Genomic DNA, 24,951 nt, shown 5'->3' with positions numbered 1-24,951 from the left:
CCTTTCGGTGCCAAGTTCTTTTCCCTCAGAGCCTCACTGCCCACCCACTTTCTCCTTCAAGTCTTGAAGCAAATATGAAAACAGTGAGACTCTGCCCTGCCCACTATATTTAAAATTTTACCCCTTACTCTCCCCTTATCTTACTTAACCTCTCTATCCCTCTTATTTATTGACCTCTCTCCCTGATGAAATATAAACCCGGAGAGAGCAGGCTTGTTGTGTGCTGTGCTCACTGCGGAGCTTCCAACGGTGCCTGGTACACGGTGGTGATGGAATGGAACACTCAGAAATGGCTGGCTGGTGGATGGATGGAAGCAGCAGCTTCCACGCTTGGACTCGGGCCCTGGGCCTCCTCTGAGGGGAGGGAAGAGGCGTGCTGTGGCATGGCTCCATCCCCAGGGCTGCCCTCCTAGAAGAACTATTCGATTTGCTGCTAGCAGGAGTGGAGGTATGAAGTTGAACTTCCACGAGATGACTGATATCCCAGTAACTGTGGTACTGAGCCACTTTTATAAATGCCCACATTCTCCACCGGGATCCCAAGGTGGCTAAGACAAACATATGTATTTAGGGAAAAAATGACCCTTAAAATTCAAGGTCCCACGGACCAACTCCAAAGGCATAAATAGCTTATGTGAAAAGTAACCTTTAGTTTGCCATAAAGACTAGTGTTATAAAGACACTATTTTGAACATACGTTGGGGAATTTCACTAGTGATTCCTTTTACACTGCTAATCCATGAGAAGAGATAGTGTTTGCCATTAGTTATCAATCAAAAGGGATACATTGACTTAATCGTATTTTATTTGAGTTTCTTAGCCTCCGGAGTCCCTCTTCTTTCTGGTTCAATACTGACTCACCAGCCCACGTACACAGCTCTACTGTGCAAACTTCCGGTCACTGGTTGAACATCCCATTACACACCCAGAGAGCAGGGGTCCGTAAGCCAACCCGTAAATCAGAAGCAGTATTTCAACAGTAGATATGAAGACTTGCAAGCCTGGTCAGGCCCTGGAATCTTAAAGGACATCTTTAAGTGTCTCAGCAGAGTGGGACCTTCAGGGCTCTGCCCAGGTTTCCATGCATGGTAACGAACTATGGACATTGGAAATTACACACGCTAGTCTCGAGTTACACAAACTGAAGACTTGCTTTCCCAGAGGGAGAAAGGCAAAAGCAGGAGAAAGTACAAACTGGACAAACCTCAGCTATTCTCGGACTCTGTTCTGAGGAAATGAACAATATTTATGGCCTAATAAACCGTATGTTCCATAATGAAAGGGACCATAAGGGAGCCCGATAGAGCTGTAAATTGGGCAAAGAAACAGGAAGTCGGACATAAATAGAGCAAAGTCAATTTTTACTGAGGGAAAAGAGGGCGGGCTTAGTATTCCCAGTGTGGGCTGAATTTAAGTGGTAGAACGCTGCTTAATGCTTAAAATCTGCTTTAGAAACAGAATATATGTAACCCCAGAGACAGGCTTACCTGAGAACCACAAAGTCTCTGGAAGGATGAGGGGCCATGCTGTTCAACACGTACTGATAGATTTCTGTTTGCTTGTCCAGATTTTCCACAACCTTCCATTGCACAAAATCCTCATCCCACAGATGGCGCTCCCTCAGCACACGATTCAAAACCACCGATGGTGGTGCTTCCACCTCCACGGAAGCTTTCCACAGCTTCAGAGGATTCCCATCTCCCACCTTGGGAAAGACCATCAAAGGCTGGAGGTCAACTGGTTCCAACAAAAACCTACCACATTTCAGTGGGTATTCAAAAAACATCACCGATTATATACCTTGAAAGAGTGATTATGTACCTTAGGTTTAAAACTGGTCACTTTTAAGTTTAAAATAATAATAATGGTCACAAAAATAATAACCACCAACACACACAGTGCTTACTATGCGCCAAGTGCTGTTCTAATCCATTTAATTTTTTTAATAGCTTTCCTCTGACAGCAGTGTTATTATTATGCCCATTATGAAACTGAGAAAACAGAGGCACAGAGAGGTGTGTGACTTGCCCAATGTCACACAGCTGAGAGAGCAGAGATGCGATTGGGAACCAGAAGTCTGGCGTCACAGTCTGCATTCTGATTATATGCAACAGGGTTGCTTGGCAGTCTCTAGAAAGGGTCTTTGACCTGTGCATGTGTGTGCCAAGCCCTGTGGACAGTGGCCGTTTTTAAAGCAAAACAAATGCCTTATTGTCAGATGTGGCTCTTTGGGATTAATTTTTTCCGGCTCCTGAGATTACCTTTTTGAAAGCAAGGTCTGTATTGTCTGTGCTGGAACACGTGACCCATCCTTTGAACTTTTCCTTGGCTTCCTTCTGGAGGCCCTGGACGAGATGTTCCAGGTAAGTGTAGAAGGTGGCCCCGCTCTCCTCCAGCTGGGTCCCCAGGTCTTCCAGAGTTGGAGCGTGGATCTCAGCCTCCGCGTATGAGTTATGAGACTGGGCTACCATCTCAAGCGGAACCTGAGCCAATGGAAGCACCAGAGAGCAACACTGAGCTAAAGAAATGCTGAGACTAATCTTTAGAGAAAGCAGAGTCATTTCGTGAAAAACCATGTATCGGCAACGGGTCGAGTGCCCTGGGCAAGAGATATTTTCCTAAGATTGGTGGCAAGGCTGGTGGCGGGGGTGGGGTGGGGCTGCCTAGTCAGGAAACACAAATATGTTTCTGAGGCTATATTTATTACTCAAAACATTGCAATGACTTCCCATTCATTCTTTCCATTTCCCTTTAATTTTCCCTTTAATGTATTTTTATTCATTTTGGCAAAATGTGGGCTCAGGAAACTTAAAGCACATAGACGTAAAGGAAATGTCAACTATGACTTAGAATTAGCTTTCCCATTTTAGGACACTTTTCCCACTTACAAATGCTACATTGACCACAAAAAGTATGCCAGGAGTCTAGTTCACTTACTTCTTGAACTTATCAGTGGCTATATTCATAAGCTATCATTGATTCTTAGTACACACACACACACACACACACACACGCACACACGCACACACGCGCGCGCACCCCAGAAACACACACAGATGTTGAATCTAATCAAGTCCTGAGGTAAAAATCAAATAGAACATAATTGGCTGGCTGGTCTTGAACTTGGCAACTGAAGGTGATGTAACTGTTCTCATAAAAACCATCATCATGGTAGTAATCCCAAGTGTCTTTAACCGTCGAGCCTGAATTAGCTAGCTAGCTCCTCACTTGTCTTGGAGGCAAAGCCCAGAGCTATAGAGTATAGTGTTGTCATTATAAAATCAGGAACAAACAGACATAAGCCGTGAATGTAACCACTATCCCAGGCATCTTATCTAGTTCCAAGAGCTATAAGGAAGGCAGTGCAAGCCTTTTTTGCTCACCTCAAAGAGTTTGTCACATTCCATGATCATGTGGGCAAGGCCCTGAGCGGCCGCCAGATTCTCGTTGAGGTCCTTTTGATCTGGCTTCCCGGTGGCGTATTTCTTCTGTATGACTCTGTAATTGAAGGGGACAGTCCTGCAGATCCCAAATCCAAGAGCTTTTCCCAAAACAGAACTCATCCCTTTTGTTTTCTGTTCCTACCCAGATGCTCTCCAGATCCCAGCCTGTCTCATTTCCAAATGAAAACAATGACCACACATTTAAGCTATTCTAAGTCAGGCTGAGAGTTTGACAGTTCATAAAAAAAAAAAAAAAAAAAAAAAAAAACCTTGGAAAAATAGAAGGGCAGGAATAACTTTTGGGGGAGAAATGAATCTATTTTTCCCAAGTTTGAAACCACTTCACTGCAAGCTGCTATGCTTGGGCCTTGAATCCAGCCCTTTTCTCACTAAACACTGTAAAATACTACTTCCTGTACTTTTCCCCTCCTTTCCACTCACACACACAAAACAAAACGAAACCCCTCAGGTTTTCTGGATCACAATAGGCATTCTTCAATACTACTTTGACAATGTTACGAATCTGAGCACACGAATTAGGTTATCTGGAAATATTTTCTGATTATAAATTAAGTGCTGTCAAATCCTCAAGTTGAAGTCCAACACAAGGTATCTTTTTTTTTTTTTTCCAATGAATTGTGGGGAATACCTAGTTTAGGATTACTGTTGTTGATGAGTAAAACCCACCTGGGGGAGCTTTCTTTCTTCAATAAATTGAGATGAAAGAGAGAGGGGGCCAGACACACAGCCAAGTTCATGGGTGTCATCTGATTCTCTTCCACCAAGTTGACCACATCGTTGAGGAAGCACAGGAGCGTCTGCAGGACTTCCCTGCTCTCATCTGCCAGCAGCAGGATGGCGGCCTGCACTGCCGGCAGCCGCTGCTCTTTAGGGACATCTGTGGAAAAGAGGGTGCCAGACCATTAGAGGTACAGCCCCAGGAAGAGCCAGCTGGGAGAAAGTGAGCCAGCTCCGCCTTCCTGACCTGAAGACACACTGAGGGACACCATCATCATCGTCATCATCATCTTCACCATCATCACCCACTAACAACACAAAGAAGTAAGTAATTGCTTTGTCCTCACAGCTGGTGACAAGCAGAGTTGGGAGGGGAACCCCGGCACTCTAACTCCAGAACCCACAGTCTTAATGAAACAGTTTTTGGAAAGAAACAGCCTGTCCTGGCTTTTCAGAGCCTGAGCAATCCACCTGCTCACCTGTTTTTAAACTGTTTTTCTATTCCGGTTAAGTTGGTGATGGGCTGAAGCTCTGTCCACCTGGCTTCCCTCCTGCCCACCTCCCACCACACAGCTTGTGAAGCACCCTCAGGATGCCCAGTGCTCTGTGGGACAGGATTTGGAAACCTGTGTTAGGGGATAGCAGCCTCACCTTTCCCGACCCTTCGTGGAGCAGCCAGGCATGATGTCAGCTTGGTGCAATGAACCACGAGTGGTGGGGTTGAGTTGGCCGGCACTCTGAACTGAGGCCACAGGGTCAGCCTGGCACATCCTTCTCTTTCCTACAAGTCACCAGGGCTTGGTGCAAAGGAGGCACGTGGCTCCACGTGGTGACCCAAGTTCACCTGTTCCATAATCTTGAAGGTGATGGACATTGAGGCTGTGCTTGGGGAAGAGGAACCAGGCTCCCAAAGGTTATAGGGAACGGATGGCCCCTTTCAGGCCCATTCCCCTTTGGGGGCTCCTTGTGGTGGTGATGACGCCAGCGATGGTCATGTTGGCTTACAAGGCAATTGGCCCCAACCGTAGGAAGTGAACTAAAAGGAAAAATCACTGCAAACGGGAGCTAGGTGCTGCATTTTGCTGCCCCCTGGCTGTGTTTTTCTCAGCCTGACTCACTGCCCTTACTCCTCTCTCTCTAGGAAGACACATTCAGGAGTTCACTTGGGTTCACATTGCTGTCTTTCTTAAGATACCATGTTCTAGAACAGGTCTCTGCAGTAGGCTGACTGTGCTTGCAGGGGTGGGGAGATGTGCCTGCTCGTGAAAATCAGTGAGGTGTGGGGAGAAAACAGAATGTCCAGGGGTGTTTATGTTTTCTCTCATGCTTTAAAAAGATTGATTGGATGTGTTTTACAATGGGCACAGTATATCATAGTACAGCACAATATAGTTACATTATTAAACATAAATCAGTTTCCATGCTCAGATATTTACTACTGGTAGGGGTGCATGATAAAAAACATGTGGAGCCTGCTGCTCTGGAGGGGCTGTGGTGTGACCCCCGGCCCAGGTCCTGGCCTTCTCCATCATCGTACTCCCTGGGGTTGGGCACACTCCTCGCTCCAGTCAGTCAGCAAATCCAAATTTCTGGAGAAGCCTGATTGTGCACTTAGCATCCTGGACCCCACCCCACCCACACTACATCCACAACGTACTGGCTGAAGGTAGACCTGGGTTTAGTAGAGAAGAGCCATTTTGTTCAAATTATGTAAACCCTTTTTCTTTTTTTCTTGCTTGTGCTGAAGCAGAAGCACATACTACTAATAACTTCGAGTTTGTCATTGAAGTGTTACACATTCAGCTTGAGTAATTGAACTGCTTTTAAATATGCTGCTTTAGGTAGGATGTCTAGGGTATGCATTGTTTAACTTTAGATTACCAACCTTCTCCTCCATGCCAAAATTTTTGAAGTCATCTGCCAAAGCTACATGTGATCTCAACTTCCTTTCTACTCATTTGCTCCTTTATCCCTCAGAAAATATCCTCTGTCCATTACTTTCTACTAAAAATATTTCCGAGTGTCAACTATTAATCCCCAAATTCAGCATTCGCTTTGGAGCCCATCTTTTGACCTTACTGTTACACAGGGCACTCCTGGGAGTCCTGCCTCTTTCTTGGCTCTCAGACTATTCTAGATCTGCATCCCTAAGTGCCGATAATTTGTGACCGTGTGGATAGCTAGCAGCATGTCAAAATCAACATCCAGTCGATTCTGAACACCTTTCTCCTCCTTGCCCCCAAGTCAGCTCCTTGCTTCTCTTCCTTTCTATATTCTCCCAGTCATTGATCTTTAAAATTATACAGTTGTCTTTGATCCCTCCATTCTTCTCCATCCTGTAGACTAGTGGGTTTCAAATACTTTCATTAGCCATCCAACACTCTAATTAATAATTTGATGCAAATCCAAGAAGAAACACATCTAAAATTAGAACTGCTCTAGAGAACGGGAGGAAGAACTGTCTCTCCTTCCCAAGTAATAGTTTGGAAACTTGGACTCTATCCGTGGGACATATTTCTGATCTTAGTGCTGAAAGTCACTGCAGGTAATCCAGAGTCTCAATTAATGTGCTAGCTCCCTAACCCTTCAATCATGTCTAGTCTAACACCTTTCATTCAACACTTCCAGATTCATGGTCAAAAGAGTGGTTCTGATGGACATGCACCCTTATGGCAGAAACAAGCTTGGATACCTACTCAATATCTACTCTCTCCTTCTTCCTTTATAGAACACACGTTCTGTTCAGGTGTGGGCTGTAATGTGCTCTGGGAAGCTGGGCCCTTCCCTCAGACCCAGGGAATTCCACTCTTCTTTCCAGTGATTGATTTAGGGGAGAACATGTCAACCATTTCTGGTCTGTGTGACCAAGATAGATGCTAGGAGCTTCTGTAAATTTATTTCCCTGATAAAAATGCCCAAGGAGAAGCCCTCTGTCCTCTTCTGACCTTTGAATGTGATTTTGGGAAGACATGATAATTCTAAGTTGTGGCAATCATACTGCGACCTTGAGGGGATCACCCAGAGAGGCTGACTTCAGCCTTGGTATTACTGAGAGGTATTAACTGGCTCTGGAATTATTTAACTCCAGATTTCTTGTTATGTGCGTTGTATAATGTCCTTATTGTTTAAACAACTGTTGGAATTTTGGTTCTGTCTTTACAGCTGGGAGCCTCTTAACAACACCCTATAGTTCCCCAACGTTAAAATGAATCAAATGTGAGTTATTTGCCCTAATAGTTAATGTGCTTCCTCGGTATGTCCCCAGCCTAATTTTTCAGTGTCCTTTGGTACTGTACAGTTACCACCCATGCCAGCCAGACGAGTATTGTCATCTCCTGACACAAGCTCACGCTGCTTGCTTCACTCAGCATGTGTGCCTCATGTATCTCAACGTTCAGCTGGTTCCCCACCCTGTCCTCGCTCATCATCTCAGCCTCCTTGGTTTTCTGTAACCTTATTACGGAATGTCTCCAATCTTGCTGGACTGCAGTATTTACGTGTATGTCTCGTCTCCCTCCGCTGTAAATCCTTAAGAGCAGAGGTATGTCTCATCCATCCACGTGCTCTGCATGGCTCGGCATAGTGCCTTGTACGTAAGGAACACTCCGTAAGTGTTTGCTCAGCTAGAATAAACCCTGTTTTGATTTGCTTTCTTGCTGGTGAGTCTCAGAAAGGGCCAAAGGCATTGATTTCTTGGAAATACTCTGGCTTTAACCTTAGACTAATGTCAACCTGAACCTGAGAACTGATTAAATGTAAAGACTCATATATGGTACTTCCAAACCACAAGGGAGACTTAATTGAAAAATGCAGCTCAACCTCTTCTGGCAACAACGTCATGAACTCCTGTGTTTGCTCTCTAGTGACAGGTATCATTCAGTTAACTTAACCTACTCATTTCGACAAAATAATATTTCTTTAGTGGATCACCACTTTATCCTGTTTTTACAAGTGGTACTTATTATCATCCTTTTTGAATCTGAGATATCATAGACTCCTTAAACACATTTAGTACCAAATTCCTGTAGCAGGGATCATCTTCAAATTGGACTGATTTCATGTTGAGGTCCATTTAAAGTATATTTTGCTGAAAACTCAAAGTGCACAAGCCAAATGTTTTATTTTTCCTAAAGAATTGTGATTTGGACCACCACAATAATTTATAATGATAACATTATCCTATCTAGAAGAGTCCGCATTCATTTCTATTATATATCCCCCCTATGCAACTACCTTTAGCAGAATAGGCTTTTTAATAAAAAATTGTTGTTCTCATGATTATTTTAATTACAGAGGCTTGGGTGAGAATTATCAATTTAACATCACTTAAAAAGTTCCAAGTGAAAATATACATTATTTGAATTAAGCATAAACCTTGATTTGGTTTGCTTACTTTTCACCAATTAAAACACACTGTATTAAAATACATTTGTCTTTTATTTCTAGCTGTTTTAACACTTTTGGCTTTGACTTTCATATGTCCCAAGAAAATGATTACTTTAAAAAAAATTAAATAGATTTTTAAAAACACCTATATACAAAATAAATTCTATTGTGTCCCTTTTTGATTTTAAATGTATTAAGAGTACATTGAAAGTTAGTTTTAAATTTTATGCAAAACCCTATTGAGGAGGAAAATTTTGATGTCAAAAAGGAATATTCAGATGCATAAAATATGGCCTGGATATTTCCATATCAAACTGAACACAGTTTACTTCTGGAGAGGAGCGAAGAATAGTAACTTTCATATACTTCTTTATGGATTCATGCATTACTTGTGTAATTAAACCTCAGTCTATAGAGATTGTTTTTAAGTGGCCAGGTGCACACAAGCATTGTGATTTGCATTACTGCCACTTACACTGATAAATGTGGAGGAAGGTCTCGCTGAGCTTGTTGGTGAAAAGAGGCTCAGGGAGGTCCCGGAAGAACTGTTTCACCATATCTGCCACGTCATAAGCGGATTGGTCCTCATAGCTGACGTTCTCAGGGAAGTGTTCATTCATTTGACGTAAGGCATGGATTCGAGATTTCACGCCTGATTTTCGAAAAAGACCCACCTGAAACAAGTCACAGGGACACGTTAGCGAGGCCACCTTGGCTCCAGACATTCTCTTCCTCTGGCAATCACCTTGGGAGTGATGAGAAGGCATGGGACCTGGACTGGATGAGCAGCAATTGCTGCCAAACTGGTAAATTACTAGTTGAGCTATTAGGTTGGTGCAAAAGTAATTGAGGTTTTTGCAATTATTTTTAACCTTTTAAACCGCAATTACTTTTGCACCAACGTAATACTTTGCGTAGCAGCTGAATACTGATTCCTGTCCTATAAGATAAAGGTTAGAATAATAATATACCCACCTCACAGGGCTACTGTGGTGATTAAGTGAGAAAATATATGTGACTGTGCTTTGTAATCTGTAAAGTCTTATAACACAGTAGATGTTATTATTTCATTCATTTATTCAACACTCAGTGATTAAATACCCTCTATATATCAGGCGTACTTACAGTTGCTGTCAGTACGCCTGATATATAGGGGGTATTTAATATAGGAGGCATTAGTGAGCAGACCAGACGGAATTCCCTGCCCTCGAGTGCTTACACTTAAGTGGGGGTTTTGAGAAAGTTTGGTCAGTGGCAGGTTTGGTGGATCCTGGAGAAGCAACCATATCCACTGTCCCTTTGAGGGCGAGGTTAATGGAGAATTCACTCACAAAACAAAATAATACCATAAGCATGTATTTTGAGGTAAGAGTCTTACTTGCTTTTCTTCTTCGAAATCCTTGTAACACTTGCTATGTATGTTTTTCTTGTGATGGCTGGCACTTGTTACTTGGCCTGGTTGGTCAGTATGTGCATAAACTTTGGCTCTAGGAAGAATGATTCCTGGGTGGCTTTTCTTCAGACTTCAAGACATTGCCTTATGCCTTTTTTATCTCTAAGGCTTAGACTCTTGTCCCGCTAGACGTATAAATGGAGCATTAAGGCACCGAGGAGATAACGCCCCCAAGAGGGATGAGTGAGGTGAAGCAGAGCCCAGGAGAATGGAGCTTCCTGTAGTGGCTGGCAGGTTGTTCCCGGTCCTCTAGACTCTGCGCACTCTGGATGGACCTCTGCCCCCAAAGAACTGAGCTAACCTGGGACACACTTAAAGTGAATGAATATGTCTGCTATTTCATTATTTGTGTATATATGTATGTATTTACTTATTTTAGTTCGTTTCAGGTGTACAAAACAACATAATGATTAGACATTTACACCCCTCACAAAGTGATAACCTCACCAAGTCTCCTACCCCTCTGACAGCGTACATAGCTATTACACCACCATTGACTATATTCCCTACGCTTTACATCCCGTGACTGTACATATTGTATGTCTGCTGTTTTTAAATGTGTGGAGGGCATTGAATTGCTCCAAACTGGGCCCTTCCACCCTCAATCTCCACTTTCCAGATGCCCCAAGGGCTTACAGGTTGGCCCACTTCCTAAAAGCAAGGAGGGAACATTCTCAAGTGGTCAGACAGGTAAGCAGTGGCCCCCTCCCTGGACCTGGAGAAACACGCCAGGTAGCCTCACTGCTGCTCTGCCTGCCAGGCAGGCCCCCACCAAAGTCCAGGTGTCTGAGGAGAGCTCTCTTGGTTGCTGCTGTACGTGGAGAGCAGCCCAGGTTCTTTTAAATTGCAGTAACAGCAAGGGAAGAATTCCAAGCAATTAGAGAACACTCAGGTTTTTCTATATGTCAGCTGAATGGATCGCAGGGGAAACGATACCCTGCTACTTTCTGCAGCAATAAAAACAGAATTCTTAGTAACACAACTTTGCATTCCAAGGCTTATCACCCTAATTCTGCAGATCAGGATATTCAGCCATATTGTCATATTAAAACATTAACTGCGTTTTTCTCTTTTATCCTTAAAGTTTGGAATGTCTAGAAAATGCAACCCTTTTCCATACTTAGGGACTCTCCAAGAAGAATCTAAAGAACATTTATCTTCCTCTGGCAACTACTCCAAATTTCATCCAAGTGCATAAGAAGAAAGCATGTACTGTCAAAGGAAAAATTCAAGATGTCAGATGAGTGATTACTGAAGTGAGATCCAGCCTGAATTGTTTACATCTCAACTCTCCTAATTCTGGAAGGAGGCCCAGGCCTTGGGGCTGTCTGCACAGGAGTTCTCAGAATCATGGAGCCCAAAGGTAGAATTCTCAAGTGTGACTCACAAACATTTATCCTCACAACTCATGTGAGTTGGTGTTATTCCGTCGGAGAATTCCTGCTATTATGATTTTTTTAACAGCAGAGAAATATTGATCAGGATCTATAAAAAGAATGAAGCAGACAAGTGTTTGTGTGAAAATTGCTGAACACGGTTCCTCTTTTGTCCACTGTGTCTTGCTGGCTTGGTTTCTGGAACGCACCAAGGTACCTGTATACACACATCCCAGTGCTGTTTTCTGTGTATTGTTCTGTCTCCAACTTTCTTTCTAGTTTCAGCAAACATTGCTGTTTTAATTACTTCAGACATGTCAGGAGCACTCCAGCTGTGGGCTGCGATCTGCTTGTTCTGACTTAGATCTCACAGGATGTCCAGACAGTTGTCAGGTATTTATTTGTTCCGCCTCCAATTCTGACAATAACCTTCCCGTCCCACCCTCGTCTTCCAAGGTTCGGGGGAAATATCTGTGGGTTCTGTCGATTTGTCTTGGAAGCACAGAAGGAAATTTCTTTCCTAAACCTAATAAAGAAAAGGTGGTCTGAAATCAGATCAGATTCCAGATGTCATAACTGAGGATGGCAGAAGGGAAAGGTGAAAAGAACCCCAGTTTTCAAAAATGTCCTTGAGCTGATGGAGGAACTAACCCTGCAACCACCCTACTTCTTGACTTCTTAGGTGAGCTCATGAATTTCATACTGTTTCAGTCATTTTGAGGCTGGGGCTTCTGTCACTTGCAGTGGAAAACTGGATGCACACAGTAAATGGAAGTTTCTTTAAATGGCGCAAATGTCCTTAGACCAGAGAGAAGAACTTCTTCTACCTGCCTTTATAGAACAATCCTGGGTGGTAGCATAAGTCAGTGCCAGTAACCATTTCTTCTTTGAAAAGTTTCCAAAGCAGTGATAAAATTTGCATTTTTGGCTAAATTTTTTTTTCCCAAGTAAAAAATGGAAAACTGAAAAACTTTCAAAATCCATTGCTTCTAAGGGCATCCTTGTCATCACCACTGAAGGAGGCTGCCCTGGATCCCTCAGTTTCATGAAGAAGAAAATCCAAGGACAATTTGCCTCTATGTCTGTCATTGGTGGGCAAGCGACCTGGGTAGTCACACAGGGCCTCATGGTTGGTTTAACGTTCTGCTGTCACCGTTTTTAAATTCTTAACTCCTGATCAAGGAATCTCCCATGGTCATTTTGCGAATTACACAGCAGGTCCTGCTCTCATTGATCTTCAAAGCACAGCTCACACACTGTCTCTGAAGAGGGAAGAATGGTTGTCAGCAAACGCAAAGTTCATTTTATAATCATCACTCTTGCACGTGATCTCTCATTTTAAAGGTAAAAGGATGAGTGGTGGGTGCTTCTTTGGTCTAGCTTTACATCCCTCTCTCTTTTGTCTTCCACCTAAACTCCGCTGTGCAAAAACAAGCTCTAAAGTTATAATTGAAAAACAGGCCCCAGAGTCTCACTCACCTCATCTGAGGTAGGTAACAGGGCAAGCAGTGGGTAGAGGACACTTGTACTGAGTAGAAGTGTCTTCCCAGCTTAATTTGGGCTTTTAAAATTCACTACGCCATTAGAAGGAGAGGTTGGGCATGAGTGCTGCATTAGAATTCAAGTTTCATCTAAATAATATTAAATCTCCTCTTGGCATCCAGTTTATGCTAATCTTTTCAGTACTTAATGAGGTTTATCAGGACTTCCATTTCCTCTTCTTTAGAAATGTGCTCAGCGAATGAAGAAAGGTTGGTTTTGTTCAGAAGGCAAGGCCCCTAACAATGGGATGCAGCTGGGTTCTGATTTTGAGCACAGCAGGGGTAGCCTCTCCCTGCAGTGACCTCATGTTCCGCAGGAGCTGGGTAGAACCTATCCTTCTGTGCACAGTTGGTTTAGGGCAGAAATAAAAGCTCAGCGCACAAAGCAAGGCCCCTCTCACACACTGCTATGTCTGAACACAAATGGGTCATAATTGAAGGCTAAACTTCCTCATTTCATCTGCAGCCAGCTGCAAGGGCGAAAATGGATACGCTGTGTTTCATCATATATAAACGGCTCTGCACTTGGGAGTGTAGGAGGTGAAAGGTTGGCAGGGTTTCAGGGCTCTGTCTTCCACTGTTTGTGATGAATGCCCGTGTCCAGATGAAGGCTTAGCGTAAGGAGAAGGGGCCCACTTCACGGCAGGAAGCCTCTGTCTTTGCAGTCAAGGCAAAGCCCTGGGAGAGTCCTGCCTGGGTAGTGGTGCGAGGGGACCACGTAGAGGGAGGCCATGCCAGTCACATGTGGTTTAGCGGAAGGATATTCTGAGACATTCTGGTCTTCTACGACCCTGGCTGGGGCTGAGGTCTCCAGATCCTGTGCAGACCTGAATCTTTTCCATTCAAAGGAGGTGCTGTTGGCGCAGAAAGAACATTTGTCTAGTGTCACGTCCACTCCTTCCTTGTTACTCTTGCCCTCTATTTGTTTTCTGATTCATTCACTTTTATTTACTCTTGTTCGCTCTAGAGTCTCCAGGACAGCTTCTCTCTTGAGCCTGGTTTTCTTCATTATGTTTTTCTAGTTTTCCCTGGTTCCCTTCCTGTTACTGCCTCATTCTTCACAGGGAGCAGACAGGGGGTTGGGGGCTCTGGTTGCGTTCCACACTCTGTGATGACCAAGGGGAAGGACATACACGGGGGGGATCCCCGCCGGCGTTGAGGCCTCATAAGGTGTAACTAGCGATGGTCAAAGTTCCTTTGACATCTCAGATTCTTACTTTTGACTGATTCGAGAGAGGATTGCCTTATTCATTTTGGTTACACTGAGAATCAGTATTTAGGTCCTTGAAATGAGTCTTTCCGATGAAGCTTTGCCAGCATACTGTTTTTCTGTGAGTCATTCTTCCACATTTAAAAAGTCGTTATAGGCTTGATATGGAGAATAAATCAGTGAGGAGGGATTGAGGCGGTTTTAGTGTCCACTAGCTTTCTCTCTATTCATGACTTTTGCTTCGAACAGGAGACGGGACCCAATAACAGGAGTGGTACTGGTGCTGCACATTCTAGAATCTATGGGACCATGACTGGTTCTCCATCTACACTAAAGACGGTGGTAAGGAGAGCAGTAGTATTACAAGTCATTCATGTATACCCTATCGTGGTCAGGAAGGAATTCAAGGTGACTTACAATGATCTATAAAATACAACACAATGCAATTAAAGATAATAGATGAGAAAATCCAAGTAAAAGGAAAACAAAGATAGAAAATGGTAGCTAACTAGGAATGAGGCAGATATACAACATTTGTGACAAAAAAATCATATATATTTACTACAGGCAGAGCACATATTGGGCTCCAATACTTCTAGCAGCCAATATAGAGAGGAAAACATACCCAGATGAATAAGTCTGGTGCACTTAATATAAAAACAGACCAATTGTCCAAAAACAACATGATGCTTTCAGGTGCTGGGGCTAGAGGAAAAAATTCTTCGTTCTCACAAAGGATACTATATAATGTAATGATCAACATCAGCAACAAAATCCTAATGGCAAATTCATCAATGAGTTGTTTAGGGCCACTTCTCAAAGTGCCTCTCAATGCTAGACATGGCATCTCCCCAAAGTCCACTAGGGACAACTAATTCCAATGGCTGGTAATAGAGTGCAGTGGTTAAAAATGTGGACTCTGAAGTCAGGCAGGTGTTCAAGCAAGTGTTGTTGGCTCCACCATCACCACCTGGGAGATAACACTACCCAGGGCAGATGTGGGGTTAAATGAGGCCATGAATGCAAAACACTTAGTATGATCCCTCAAACACGCTGGACACTCAAGAGAGGTTATTATTCTTATTGAGCTAATGGCATAGATGGCCTAAATTTCCTTTAGGCATTCCTGAACAAATACTGTTTTCTCATAATAGAGTTTTTGCTGATAAGCATTAGCTGGCCATTCATTAGACTGTCTGGAACACAATATTTTCTGTGCTTGGTAAAATGCAGAGCCAAAAACCTCTAAAAGAATCAGCCAAAAGGGGGGATGAGTCTTATATATCCTTCTAAAAATTAAGAAGCTTGGAAAAAGACATGGTTGAATAGAAGTCTATCCTCCACAAAACATAATCTTGTACTAACTAAACCAACAAAAATACAATTGAGACCACAAAGTCCTCATCAAAGGGCTTGGTTGCAATACTTTCAGAGCTATAAAAGAGATTACAGTGGGTATTTCCAAATATTCATCTTAGCCCACCTCTCCAAAAAAGTTTTTGTGATAAAATACCCATATATCATCTTCCTACCTTTGATTAATGTGTGTTTTTGGTAAAAGTTCTACAATTTAAAAAATTAAATAAAAACGTAAAGCTTAAGTAACCAGATTCATTGGTTTGCTCTATTGGGATGTTATTCACAAGTCCGTGTTGGGGAGTCTGCCAAAGATAAGTACCATAGTTTCAGACAGGTTGTCTGTTGCCTTTTTTTCTGAGAAATAACAGCCAAAGCAATAAGGCTATTTCTCAAAACAAAACAGCCATCACCACAACAGCAATAAGAGCAACCACTCCTGCTCGTCACTATAACATCTAAATATGGAAAAATGTGTATCTGTATAGTCTCTCTATTAGGAGTGAGAGGGGAAAAGGGGTTCATGCATTTAGTTGTCACAAAGCTGGCACCAAAAGAAGACTTATTCCTATCCTGTTCCACTGAAAACTGGTACCTGATTCATCAAGAGACCATCCTGATGCTAAGTACGATTTCAGTATTGGGGGAGATACAGGCATCAGTAGTCGTGAACTTTGAGTTCTTGTAGCTTAGCTCATTCTTGTCCACTGAGCCCAAGGTTAAGGGTAAATCAATAAAAAGTGCACATAATTTTAGGTTTCTTCACATGGTATTAAAGAGTACAGTGAATAAAAGGCATCATAGCATAGTTGCCTGAAAATACCTTCACTGCTAAAGGTTGCAATTTATCAAGTGGGAATGTGGCACTTATTTTGAAAAGAAAGTCTAAGAAACTAATGGGTGTTAACTCGGTGGAACAAAGGCTCGGTCTAGTAAGTTATAGGATGGGTTGCATTCTGGGCTCAATCATAGTCCACCATTGTGGGGCTCCCCAGCAGCCCTGGTGACAGAAAATGATCTCCACATTATTGTGTGTAGACGGAACATTCTAATCAACTCTATAAGATGAGGGGATATTTGATTTAGCTAATATTGTTTTCACATCTTACTTGCACATTTTAAAGAAACGTAAATAAATCTGTCTTTGCTTTAGGTTTTCCTGGTCATGGTGCTATTTCAAAAAAAAAGTTAATAAAAGGAGATATAAAAATCAACTTATTTTCAAAAAAATAAAACAGGGCTAAAAAGAATGCTGTGAAATCAATGGTGGCATTGGGACAATAATTAAAAAGAAAATGCAGTATATAGTTTCTGGGGAATGCAAATTAGACATCACAGGTGCAAAGTGTTAACATTAACTTTCTGCAGTCACCAGGGTGTCATTCAAGGTGCCACTGAGGAAACACCCTCAAACAGCTTGACCAGGAGGTAGCTTCCTCAAATCAAATATTAACCCATAAAGATCCCAGTGCCTTTCATTTTCGGTGAGGCATGTCCGATCTGACACTGGACACATCTGACTCTGTCTGGCGTTCCACACATCCAAGCCTGTGTTTGGGATTTCCCACCATACCTGATCGAGGCAGTTGCTGCGTAGATATCTTAGTGCTTGTTGAATACTCTGAGGCAGAGGCTGTCCTGTTCTCTGGACGTGAACGATGAGAGGGACACCAAAGACAGTCTTGTCTTTGTAATCAGGAACTTTCATCCTCTTCATGAACTTTGGAACTGACCTAGAATTCATAGAAACCAGGTCATCAAGCCTCCTGGGGCCCACTGTGGGGAGAGGCTGTGAAAGCAAGCAAGAGGGAAGCCAAGCTTTTGTTGGAATACCCAGCAGGCATGGGGGAATTCAACATTTCTCTCTTAATTAATCACAGTACATGGAAATACTACGTGTGCCCTTTGCCTATGTTGGAACTGTAACTATTAAACAGCATGATTCATGTTAGCAGATGGATTTATGGCTCTGTTTTCCAGTCAAGTGTTCAACTTTCTAATTTAATTGTGACTTACACACCTCTCAAGTAATAAACACTTAAAAGTCCCCAAGACAAAGCAAATTTAAAAACCACAACAAGAAGAATTAATTTGGGTGGGCCGGGGGAAATACAAGGGGAGAGAAGATAAAGCACATTTCTTGGCTATGGTTTTCTAGAACCAGTTGTACTTTTTAAAGGAAATTTTAATACACACGCATATATTAATTTGATCATCCAGCTTATCATTTTCTAAAATATTTTTACAAAAGCATTGCCAATTCTTCTCTTTATATGCTATATACCGTAGGACAATTAGTGACACATTTTATATTTTTTTCAAATCCACCAAATCATCTAAAATAGATTCAAGTTCCAACATCGGCTTTTGTCAGTTCCTATTTACAAGGTTTTACTGCATATTCTTGCTTTTATTTGCTAATGGAATAAAAGCAGACGTGTACTGGAATGATTAAATGCGCTCTGAATGAATCAGTGCTCTAAGTGTTGAGCTGAAGGTGCAAATGACAGATGTTTCCCAGTAAATGGCTAGAGTTATTTTATGGCAAGTTTATTTTTAATTCCTCTGTTCACAATCAATCATCTTTTACTTGTCTTTTGTCCTTCTTGGAGCCTGACTGCCTTCCCTGGACACCGACGGAGAGCTACAAATAAAGCCATGCTTCCTGCATCTGAGACAGTCCAGGAGGCAGACAGTACAGCAGGACTTGGGGAGTTATTCTCAGATCAGCAGTGAACGCAACGAACGGGTTCTTTGGAAATCAGAAAGCAAATACTGAAGCTCTTGCGATCACATACTTAGCTCTAGAACGAATGATGCCCTCCCAAGGGAATGTGGTACGTACCACGTCCAGCCGTGTTTATTGGACAGGGAGTGCTTCTCCATGATGGCCGTGAGGCGAAGCAGCGAGAAGCGCTGGAGCAGGTTCAGTTGGCCGGCCGTCTGGTTGCTGATGTGGGGTGATGCCGTGGACGGCCGAGGCTGATGGGAGAGCTGGAAACTGTTCCATCGGAGTCGCCTTTACCAGAAAGACCATCAGAAAAGCAGTCACAAAGCGGATGTGTTATCGGGACACACACGCTGTCACTAATTTTTAAGTTGCTAATCAAAATAGTTTTTGAGCTGAGAAAAATCACAAAGCAAATGGGATATAGACGACACACATGTACAGAATAGACTTAAGAAACTATTTATTTCCAAGTCTGATAAATCTGGAGAAAAGTCGTTATCTGTTTCATGAGGAGATTTGAATAAGTTATTGAATACATTTTATTTGTTTACTCCTAAATTCGTTTACCAAGTGTTGAGAGCAGCTGAGACAGTGTGTGTGTGTGTTTGTGTGTGTGAGAGAGAAAGAGAGAGAGAGAGAGATGGAGAGAGAGAGAGAGAGAGAGAGAGAGAGAGAGAGAGAGAGAGTGAGAGAGAGAGAGAGAGAGAGAAATATCTCAGTTTTGGTAGCCATAGAATATTTTCACATTGTTATCCTGTTTCTGTACTCTATAATTTGGTGTTGAGATGGAGCCTGAAGGTGATAGGCACAGATGAAACAGTCCTGAAGTGATGACACAATACTGAATCCCAAAAGATATCAGTTCCTCAACTAGAAACCCAGCAGCACACACATTATTACTCTTTCTACTTGTTAGGCCCATCCAGGACAATTTGTCTAGGGTACTTCTGACATGGTATTTGTGAAACAGCTTTTATGTACACTGTAATTGGCATTTTACAGATAAAATAAACTTATGAAGTACACACCATAGATTTCAGAATTTTCGCATAGAATTAAAATGAACTGCAACATTCGAGGTAGAGACATTTGAATGAATACTGCCGCGCAGTCAAGGGGAGCACTTGTGTACAGGTGCTGGGCCTCCGTTGTCAGGGATTCCGGATGGTCCCAGCACAGTGCTTGGCACATAAGCTAAAACATTTTTTTAAAAAAATAAAACTAAGACTGAATTAAAAAGTAAACACTCAGAGAAATGAATGTGAGTTAACATGGATTCAATCACCATATTGTTAACTGTACGGAAAAACATACTTCTGTTCAAATGATTCCGGAGCAGATATGCCACTGATGATAGTGTCAGGCATTTAGTAAGTGCTCTCGAAATGTTTGTTACATAACTAGACAATGATGGTTATGAAGTGAATTAAGAATCATTTCTCAAAATCATGCCACCAACCTGTTTGGCCGGGTCAGAGAGGCCCCCACACCCGAGTCCCTCCTTTCTCTGACCCCTGTGGCCTCCGACTCATTAAGCGATGTTCCATCTCTATCCACGTCACTGGGTGTTGTCCGGCCTTCAGAGACCGAGTTGCCTTCGAAATCCAGGGTGATCTGATTAGGAGACGGGAAGGGGCATAAGCCAGGTTTTCCAACCAACGGGTCATGTGTTTGCAGTTCTGGCAAGACGTTCTTTGACCAGTCGTCCACTACGTCTCGGACCCCGTTGACGTGGTGCACAACGTCTTCTAAGCGAGGGAAGAAAACATCTTTCTCCAAGTCCAGAAGGTCTCCTGTGCTGGCATACAGATGGGAGCATGGGACGTTGTCGTAGATACTGATGCGACTTGCTCTGTGGCAGGATGCCATGAGCGCGGGCTCCCTGGCATCGGGGCCCTGCTGTCTGCCCAGGGAGATGCTCCCGGTTCTCCAGTTCACCCCGTTGCTGTTGTCTGTTGGCGAGAGGCTTTCGATAGACAGTGCCTTCGGGAACGTTCCTGGTTTGTGATCCTTGGGAACATGCACTACCAAGTTCTCCTGGGAATGAAACTCATGAATGTGGTTTTGGTCACCTGCATCCCGCAGTGCTGTCCCAGCCAGCACATCCAGGTCTTCCAAGTACATGCCCCCGCGCTTGTTGGCCTCCTGGCATTTTCGTTCCTTCAGGCCAGGCGTGCTCAGCCCACTACTGCTGTTTTCCGATGGGCTGCTTTCGCCGCTCCATTTGCTGGAGCATGGAAGCCCTTTGGTGCAGGCAGCCGAGGGTGAGTTCTGGAGATCCCCATTTGGGATTTGGATGCACTGCATGGCCTTGAAGGACTCCGGCTCCTGCTGTAGGACAGGCCCGCTGATCACCAGGCCTCCTGTCCGCCCGGACCCCTTATGCCGCCCGTGTGCTCCTTTTGCTCGGAGTGTTTCCATGCGTTTCAAAAATGATTTGGCCCTGGCCCTGCTGGTTTTCTCATTCTTTGAGTGGAAAGGGTGGTTGAGCACGTCTTTGGGGGACTGTGGGAGGCTGCTGCTGACTGCCTTGGCATCCAGCATGACCGGGCTGCCGTCGGTGCAGTACTGCCCAGAGCAGTCGAATGCCTCCCGGCCAGCGCCCTGGCTGCCCAGCTGGCTGCGGCCGTCACTCCCGCCACTGCTCTCACTGTGGATGGAGCAGACCTCGGGCTCACTCAGGTCTGTGAGGACACTTTCACTGCTGGTCGTGTTTCTCATCCTAATGTCTCCTGATGACCCATTTCTGTCTCCCCCAGGAAACAGTGTGTTGAGGTCATCCACGCGAGACCACCGGCGGCTGGTTCTTTGGAAAGTCCATTTGTTACTGATACAGAGATCTTCCTCATCTGAGTCGTCACCCTAAAAAACATCAAGGATAATGTGTATTGACAGGCGGCTCAGAGGAAATGGGAAATCTAGGGGTGCACAGGCCACGTGCTCCCACCTGCTCTCCCTTCTTCCCTCCCTTTCACGGGTGCCCTCTGGGTTTCTTGGGCACCTTTACTCGGTGCTTCCCCCGTCAGTCACTGTTGCACACCCTCTTCCTCCCTGGTTGCTAGAGGATCTCCTCTTAACCTGCCAAGCTTTCTTCTTTTCAATTTTCATAGAGTTTCTGAATAGTTCCTTCCCTACTAAGAAGCTTTCTTTGACTGATTACAAAGAAAGTGTAATTACCATCTGACTAGACAGTCTAAATCTAAAACATCTGCGGTTCTCTTCTTCACATAGAAACTTAATCTTGCCAAAGAAGGCACTTGCTTCTTTCCTGAAACCTCTTCCCTGAGCTCCAGACCCATATTTTCAGCTTCCCTCTTCTGAACCTCCAAGTTAGTACATCTCAAAACTAACATTCCTTAACCTTAGTCTCCCCAACTGTGTCTTAAATTAACAGCACAATTATGTACTGGATTCCTGTAAGTAGAAACTTGGGAGCCCTTCTAGAGATCACAAGTTGAAGAGAGTCCGATCAGCCAGCTCTGCTAAGCCAGGCTTCTTGTTTTTAACCTATTCTGAACCTCCATGGCTTTGGCAGGAAACACACCTCAGGACGGCGGCACTCACTCCTTTGCTCTGCTCCTCACACACTTATCTCCTCACACACTGGTCTGGGTTCTGCCTGAATTTGCATCCCCTGAGAGATGAGAGTCAGGGTTCCCTGAAGCCAGAGATGACCTTGTTTATCTTTGCGAATCCCTCCAGCCCCGTACAGACCCTGACCTAGAGCATATAAATATTCATTTCCTTCCAAGATGAACTGAGTCACCAGCTCCTTCCTCCTCACTATGCATATTACCAAGGCCCAACTCAGATGATTTTCCAATCTGCTCCCTTATTTGTATCTATTCCCATTCCCTTTGTGTAGGCTCTTGGCACCTCTGCCTGGGTCCATTACAGTCAAAACCTGGCTAGAATCCTGTCTCCAGTGTCTCCCCCATCTCAACAGCTTTCCACAGTGTAATCCAAATATGATCACATAATTTCCCGGCTTAAAAACCATCAGTGTTTCTTGTGTGGCATTCAAAGCCCGTTCACCCTGACTGCAATGCACTTACTTTTCTTGCTTCATTTCAGCCGTGCCTTCCAATTTCCCTGCACTCTGCCCTGGCCCACAGCCACGCCCCAACACTCAGCTCTGTTACAGGATTAAGAGTCTAAAAGGATATATGTGGCCCACTGCCGAGAACATCCTTCCCTGGTCCCTGACCATTCTTGGGTACTCTGGGTGCTCGGCTCACACGTCACATTTCCTTTGAAGCCTTCTCCAACTGCTTCTCTCCGACTACCTTCTCCCCTGCACTCCTATAGCATTTGGATCAGACCTTTCCTGTAGCATTTCCTCAAATGATAACTGAAGCTCATGTCACACACACCCACTCTCAATCATTGCAGCTAAGCTCATCAACAGCAGTGCCTGTGTTTCTGTTTTATTCATATTTGTATCCTCCTCAATGCCAAGCGCATAGTAACCGCTCAATAATTTTTTCTTAATTGAATTGAATTTACTTTATTTTACTTTGGTATCTGGTTCTGAGACCCAGGTCTGAGCGGTAGTAACACCAGTTAAGAGCTTATGAGACTGTACAGAGTTGCTTACTCTCTCCAAAGTTTCTCTCACTTATAAAATGGGAATAAACACAGGCCCTGCCTCATGGGTTCCCGGAGGGGATTAAATGAAATAAAACATTTAGCAGTCCCTCACTGAGGAGTATTTGTTTATTTGTTATTTTCCAATGTTTGTTCAACTACTTTTTTATTGCCTAAGATTGCTTATCTATCTTTTTACATGTCTAGCATCCACCTCAACTCCCCTTAACTTTGCAATTTATTCTGTTTTCAAGGAAAAGTAAACAGATGCTCAGTCAGTAAATGTTGTGATATCCCCATTCTTGTTTATTTCTTGAAAATCTAGATTTATATGGGTTGGACTAAATGACAAATTTGAACATTCAAGTATAACCTGGAAGACAGTACGAAACCAAGGTACTAACAGAATTCCATAGTTTTGGGGTCACGGTGGGAAATTAGCTTTGAGTTTTAAAAAAGTTGTATAAAGCTTTGGCAAAAGAGTTTCAAAAGTTATACAAGAGGAAAGAAGACAAGACTCTGGGGTGATAAGTCAAAATTATACTTCCTCTGTACATTTTCTACTTCCTCTTTCCCTGTGATCAATACAACAAAACCCGACATCTGACAGCCATTATATATCAGGCACCATGATAGGTTGAAGGCTGAGCTTTGGATTTTCATATCACATTTCAGGAAACTAGTGAGGGGTAGTTGATATGAAGTAAGTATTCTGCAAAAGCCCTTTTAGCAAACAGTGTTTGAGAAGGCAAAATAAGGATATGCTTTTAAAGAAACTGTAGATATTTTAAAACAGAAAATACAATATTTAGTGTTGGCTGCAACGAGCGCTCTCAATCTAGTCCAAACTAGGAGGCTGATGCTAGTAAACCACATACTACTAGTTGGATAAGGACTCCTTTATTTTGGTTAAGAAAGGATGCCAAGCTGGACACTGGGCTGGGACTGGGAAGCCTGCCCCTGTCTGCTAGGCTCTAAGAGCTTATTATACTAGTGTTGGGCAATAGGAAGAAGTTTACAACCCAACCAAGGCTTGTGAAAAGTGGTGAACTCCTGCAAAAAAAGGCAAACAGCTCAGGGAAATTTTTCAGTATTTAGATGGTTTGAACCAAAACACCCCAAAGCAATAATAAACAAAAACAAAGCAAAAACAAACAAAAAAACACGCATTCTCCTTTAGCACCTCCTGCATACAATTATCATAGTATGTCCCAAAGGGTATTGACAGGATTCTCTATCTTTGTTTTCCTCTGGTGCAGTCTCCTTCAAACTCTTGATAGTGACATGCAATAAGAAATACTTTTTCCATCACAACTCAATTGCACATATCCTTGTTTGAACTCTAATATTTTTTATTACAGTATAGTTGACACACAATATTATATCAGTTTGAAGTGTACAACATAATGATTTATATACTTTACCATCTGATCATAACTTGAGTAGCCATGCGTCACCATACAAAGTTGTTATGATATTGACTATTTTCCCTGTGCTGTACATTACATTCCCATGACACTTATTTTAGAACTAGAAGTTTGTACCTCTTATTCCCCTTCACCTTTCTCATCCAGCACCCCATCCATTTCCTGTCTGGCAACTACCAGTTTATTCTCTATACCTTTGAGTCTGTTTCTGTTTTATTTGTTTGGTTTTGTGTTTTTTTTTTTTTTTAAATTGCATATATAAGTGAAATCATATGGTATTTGTCTTTCTCTGACATACTTCACTCAGCTGTACGCTAATATTTTATAATCTAATTTAGTCTGTTTCCTTTTTTTTTTTTTAATGTTGTTTGTGACCCACCAAATTCATTTGACAACCCATCCATGGGCCATGATCCACAGTATGAAAAACACACTGCGCTAGAGTTTAACTTTTTTATACACTCCAGGGCCCAGCCGATTGTCAGGTATGTAGCAGACTTTCCAATAGTAATTGTGGAAGTGTACTTATTGATTAGGAGGCGACCAGATTTCATCAGTTTAAGTTTTTTGAGGCTAAAACAAAATAGTTTGATTATTTAGAAATGCAAAATGGAAATCTCTAGGAGTCAGATGTATTTGTGAGAAAATGAAACACCAAACTAACCTTGTCCTCCTATCTCAGTGGTTTGGTAGACCACGAAAA

At 43.0% G+C, this 24,951-nt stretch overlaps 1 protein-coding gene across 6 annotated transcripts in view; it reads right to left on the bottom strand.

Moving 5' to 3' along the window:
- STARD13 (StAR related lipid transfer domain containing 13) overlaps positions 1-24,951 on the bottom strand; it is a 499,960-nt gene that overhangs the window by 4,740 nt on the left and 470,269 nt on the right. For 5 of the 6 annotated variants that reach the window (XM_033104423.1, XM_033104425.1, XM_033104424.1 and 2 more), the window contains 8 exons: positions 19,694-21,096; positions 18,349-18,522; positions 17,077-17,236; positions 9,043-9,241; positions 4,131-4,341; positions 3,384-3,498; positions 2,262-2,483; positions 1,488-1,705 (listed from right to left, as the gene is read on the bottom strand). In XM_033104423.1, the coding sequence (XP_032960314.1) occupies positions 1,488-1,705; positions 2,262-2,483; positions 3,384-3,498; positions 4,131-4,341; positions 9,043-9,241; positions 17,077-17,236; positions 18,349-18,522; positions 19,694-21,096 (2,702 nt within the window). Of the gene's footprint in view, positions 1-1,487; positions 1,706-2,261; positions 2,484-3,383; positions 3,499-4,130; positions 4,342-9,028; positions 9,242-17,076; positions 17,237-18,348; positions 18,523-19,693; positions 21,097-24,951 lie in introns of those variants that run through there. The other variant, XM_033104428.1, reaches the window with a different exon arrangement.

This window comes from Rhinolophus ferrumequinum, chromosome 4 (assembly GCF_004115265.2).
Source record: "Rhinolophus ferrumequinum isolate MPI-CBG mRhiFer1 chromosome 4, mRhiFer1_v1.p, whole genome shotgun sequence".
In the NCBI taxonomy this organism is placed as follows: domain Eukaryota; kingdom Metazoa; phylum Chordata; class Mammalia; order Chiroptera; family Rhinolophidae; genus Rhinolophus; species Rhinolophus ferrumequinum.
The sequence above is the reverse complement of the archived record's forward strand: the minus strand, read 5'-3'. Positions and strand labels throughout refer to the sequence as shown.